This window comes from Electrona antarctica, assembly GCF_951216825.1.
Source record: "Electrona antarctica genome assembly, chromosome: 16".
In the NCBI taxonomy this organism is placed as follows: domain Eukaryota; kingdom Metazoa; phylum Chordata; class Actinopteri; order Myctophiformes; family Myctophidae; genus Electrona; species Electrona antarctica.
In genome coordinates, this window is record NC_136797.1 from 1,206,947 (window position 1) to 1,211,935 (window position 4,989).

Genomic DNA, 4,989 nt, shown 5'->3' on the forward strand with positions numbered 1-4,989 from the left:
CACTCAGAGTGTCTATAGGAGGAGTTGCACCACTCAGAGTGTCTATAGGAGGAGTTGCACCACTCAGAGTGTCTATAGGAGGAGTTGCACCACTCAGAGTGTCTATAGGAGGAGTTACACCACTCAGAGTGTCTATAGGAGGAGTTGCACATGGAACCAAATGGACCCTTACGGGTCTGTGACTCTGAGAGTGTAACACATGGAACCAAATGGACCCTTACGGGTCTGTGACTCTGAGAGTGTAACACATGGAACCAAATGGACCCTTACGGGTCTGTGACTCTGAGAGTGTAACACATGGAACCAAATGGACCCTTACGGGTCTGTGACTCTGAGAGTGTAACACATGGAACCAAATGGACCCTTACAGGTCTGTGACTCTGAGAGTGTAACACATGGAACCAAATGGACCCTTACGGGTCTGTGACTCTGAGAGTGTAACACATGGAACCAAATGGACCCTTACGGGTCTGTGACTCTGAGAGTGTAACACATGGAACCAAATGGACCCTTACGGCTCTGTGACTCTGAGAGTGTAACACATGGAACCAAATGGACCCTTACGGGTCTGTGACTCTGAGAGTGTAAATCCAACCCTTGATAAATCCATACATTGATTAAAATAAAGTGGACCCTTCCATTCGGGTCCACTTGGTTACTGGGTTGCCAGTTCTGCCGCACCTGGTCACAGAGTACAGTGGAATAAAGCCTGCATTTTATTTTTTATTTTGTATCGATCCTGACATTCTCAGGATAAAAACACCGACGAGAATACTTTAATAGATTAAAATAAGTTCCAGGATCATAAATAATTATACCGATTTAATATTTCTCACAGTTTGTTGTGACGTGACGTGAGTGTTTGTGTATAGAATAACAATACAACTAAATGTAAATGTAAAATATGTAAATAAAGTAATTCTTACCTTCGTGAACAGCTCGTTGACTGACATGTTGATCCGAAGATAATTGCAATAAAGTTACAACAACAACGACCTATTGATCACTGATACAGAGATCGATATGATATCGTTGAAAATAAAGTGCTCGTCATGTTGATTATTCCACTCCTCCTGATCCGTGGTATTTAGATCCACATGTATGTCCAGTTTATAGATCCCAATAAAAGTTGTTTTCGTCACTTAATAAAGTTTAAAAACGTTGTTGTAATCCAAAAACAACATCAATCAGCGCCGCCAAGTAGCAGGTGGCTACAATGTGTCGAGTTTTAATACACACACACACACACACACACACACGAGTGTGTTTCCACTGTCTCACGCACACACACACGCACACAAAACGCGTATATTAAATTACTCGCGATTAATTCATTGTGTCCATAAATAAATAAATAAATAAACCAAAACATCCACAACAAAAAGTGATCCTCCTGCACTCCGCTGGTCGAGAGACACCGAGACACACAGAGAGAGAGAGAGAGAGAGAGAGAGAGAGAGAGAGAGAGAGAGAGAGAGAGAGAGAGAGAGAGAGAGAGAGAGAGAGAGAGAGAGAGAGAGAGCAACAGGTACTTCCTGCTCCCTATTTCCTGGGTGTTCCTTCACCTACACACCCACACACACACACACACACACACACACGCACGCACGCACGCACACACACACACACACACACACACACACACACACACACACACACACACACACACACACACACACACACACACACACACACACACGCACACACACACACGATGCTACTGTAAACCACGCCCCCAGCCCCCCCCCCCTCCAAACAAGCTTCTGTCCTCATGGGAATTAGAGCAGGGGTTGCCATGTCTGCTCCTTATAAGCGATTTTGGGCTGTTTTGGTTTTTGTGTCTGTATAATAAAGTTTTGCTTGTAAATAATAAAAATCACACCCGCGTGAAGTGAGCAGCGCATCATCAAGAATGGTGGTCCCTCATTGGCCAACCGACATATGCCGAGTTTGTTCAGACAACACAACCATTAAACACTAAAAATCACACCAGCGTGAAGTGAGGGGCGCTCTTATCATACACCATCTCATTCCGGCCAATCAGAATTTGCGTCCTCACTTTTGTAAGAGGAGGGTAGGAGGGTTAGGGTCCATTTGGTTCCATTTGTACACTCTCAGAGTTACAGACCCATAAGGGTCCATTTGGTTCCATTTGTACACTCTCAGAGTCACAGACCCATAAGGGTCCATTTGGGTCCTATATCATTTAGCTGGGGGACCCCCTAGAACTCCCTCAAGGACCCTGGGGGTCCCCGGACCCAACTTTGGGAACCACTGTTCTTATGTTGTGGTTTTCGTAGACCTGGATGCTTGTTTCTCTCACGCCATCTGGCAGCTCTGATGATCAACCGTCATTATTCAGTCATGACTAGTTCAACACGTTTCCATCGCATCGCTACATTTCCAACATTAAACAACTACATTAAACGTTTATATTTCAAACATAAAAGTCTCTCCTCAAAGCCACGGCTGTTAGTTCTCCTCGGGTTGGTAGAATAAACATTATCTTCACTGTTCTTAAATGAAAAATATTTTTAAATCACCTCGGTGGACATTTTCTCACTTTTCCACTGTATGCTTTCAACTAGGCGCCCCTATCGGTGGAGAGGTGTATTGCACGTCTGATTACATTATAATTATGAGACAAAATGTCCACGGATGTTGTTTAAATGTTGTTTATGTAACAATAGTGAAGATAATGTGTCTTCTACCGACCCGAGGAGAACCCTCACATCCCTGGCTCTGAGGAGACCTTTAGGGTTGGAATAGAAAACGTTTATGTAGATGTTTAATAATGTTATAAAAGTAGACAAACAGGCTGAAGTTCCTGAACCAATGGCTACACTGGAAGGGTTTATGCTGCACGCCGCCTGTAGAGGTCACTGTTGTTCAGCTGTTGAGGGAGGAGGGAAAAAGGCCTTTCCTATAGAGATTGCAAACATTGTAAAATAAATAGTTTTTTTTATTGATTTAGATTTTATTGATTTTATTTTAAGAACTGCTAGTGTGTTATGCATTATTATAACACCATAGCATTAAAATAATGTGAAATGGTTACATTTTGCTCTACTGTATAAAACATAAAGTTATAGTTATAACTTTACTCTCTTCAGAGTCACAGACCAACATGTGTAAAGCACTGGTTCCCAAAGTGGGGTCCGGGGACCCCCAGGGGTCCTCGATGGAGTTCCAGGGGGTCCCCAGCTAAATGATATAGTTAGGAACCAAATGGACCCTTATGGGTCTGATCATGGTGAAAAGATGACTTTTCTTTAGGTGAATCTTACATCTTCGTAATGAAAGGATAAGTGTCTTGCCCCGAAATGACCAATTAAACATTGTTATGTTGTCATTATTACATTATAAATGACCAATTAAACATTGTTATAATATGTTGTCATTATTACATTATAAATGACCAATTAAACATTGTTATGTTGTCATTATTACATTATAAATGACCAATTAAACATTGTTATAATATGTTGTCATTATTACATTATAAATGACCAATTAAACATTGTTATAATATGTTGTCATTATTACATTATAAATGACCAATTAAACATTGTTATAATATGTTGTCATTATTACATTATAAATGACCAATTAAACATTGTTATAATATGTTGTCATTATTACATTATAAATGACCAATTAAACATTGTTATAATATGTTGTCATTATTACATTGTACAGCTTTTCGTCTCGTCTCATATTTGCCGTCGACAATGAAAGGAGAAATTAGGTCACATGTGCCTGAAATATGACGTTAATGTTTGGCAACACAAACATTAAATTCCGTTGATAATGAAGGGAAAATGTACGTCACATGTAGACCAATCACATGATGTAATAATGATGTCATAATGTAGGCCAGGGGTGCCCACACTGTTTTGACTTGAGAGCTACTTTCAAAATGATTTTTACACTTGTGTTCAATGACTGTGACTGTGACTGTGTGTGTGTGTGTGTGTGTGTGTGTGTGTGTGTGCGTGCGTGCGTGCGTGCGTGCGTGCGTGCGTGCGTGCGTGCGTGTGTGTGAACATGACTTTGACCTTTGTAACAGAAGATGAAGGAACTGTTATGGTTTATAAATCATGATAAGAGTTCATGATAATAAAATGAAATGTAAGCCTCGGACGTTACGCTCATCCTATAGCCCAGGGGGTCATCATATCCTATAGCCCAGGGGGTCATCATATCCTATAGCCCAGGGTCATCATATCCTATAGCCCAGGGGGTCATCATATCCTATAGCCCAGGGGGTCATCATATCCTATAGCCCAGGGGGTCATCATATCCTATAGCCCAGGGTGTCATCATATCCTATAGCCCAGGGGGTCATCATATCCTATAGCCCAGGGGGTCATCATATCCCATAGCCCAGGGGACATCATATCCTATAGCCCAGGGGGGCTCAACCCTAAACCACACATCATATCCTATAGCCCAGGGGGTCATCATATCCTATAGCCCAGGGGGTCATCATATCCTATAGCCCAGGGGGTCATCATATCCCATAGCCCAGGGGGTCATCATATCCTATAGCCCAGGGGGTCATCATATCCTATATCCCAGGGGGTCATCATATCCCATAGCCCAGGGGGTCATCATATCCTATAGCCCAGGGGGTCATCATATCCTATAGCCCAGGGGGTCATCATATCCTATATCCCAGGGGGTCATCATATCCCATAGCCCAGGGGGTCATCATATCCTATAGCCCAGGGGGTCATCATATCCTATAGCCCAGGGGGTCATCATATCCTATAGATGCCTTAACAGATGACGTCACACTGATAAGCAACAGCATGCGCGCGCAGGCCGGCAGCAGAAGAACCCTGCCTCTCATAAGATGCAATGGAAAAGTTGTAACTGCACTCACGTGTAAAAAATACCCCACCAAATGCTGTTTTTCTCCCAGTGTGGAGGAAGAATGATTAGGATTTTTATTGTGATCTCTCACTCTTGAAATATAATAATCCA

The 4,989-nt window shown here is 42.3% G+C and overlaps 1 protein-coding gene across 1 annotated transcript in view; it reads right to left on the reverse strand.

The window, feature by feature from the left end:
- Positions 1–1,406, reverse strand: part of myo5b (myosin VB) — a 183,614-nt gene extending 182,208 nt beyond the window's left edge. The window contains exon 1 of the mRNA XM_079525228.1: positions 927–1,406. Within this exon, the coding sequence (XP_079381354.1) occupies positions 927–953 (27 nt within the window). The 5' untranslated portion in view covers positions 954–1,406. The remainder of the gene's footprint in view (positions 1–926) is intronic.
- Between the last annotated feature and the right edge of the window lie 3,583 nt (positions 1,407–4,989).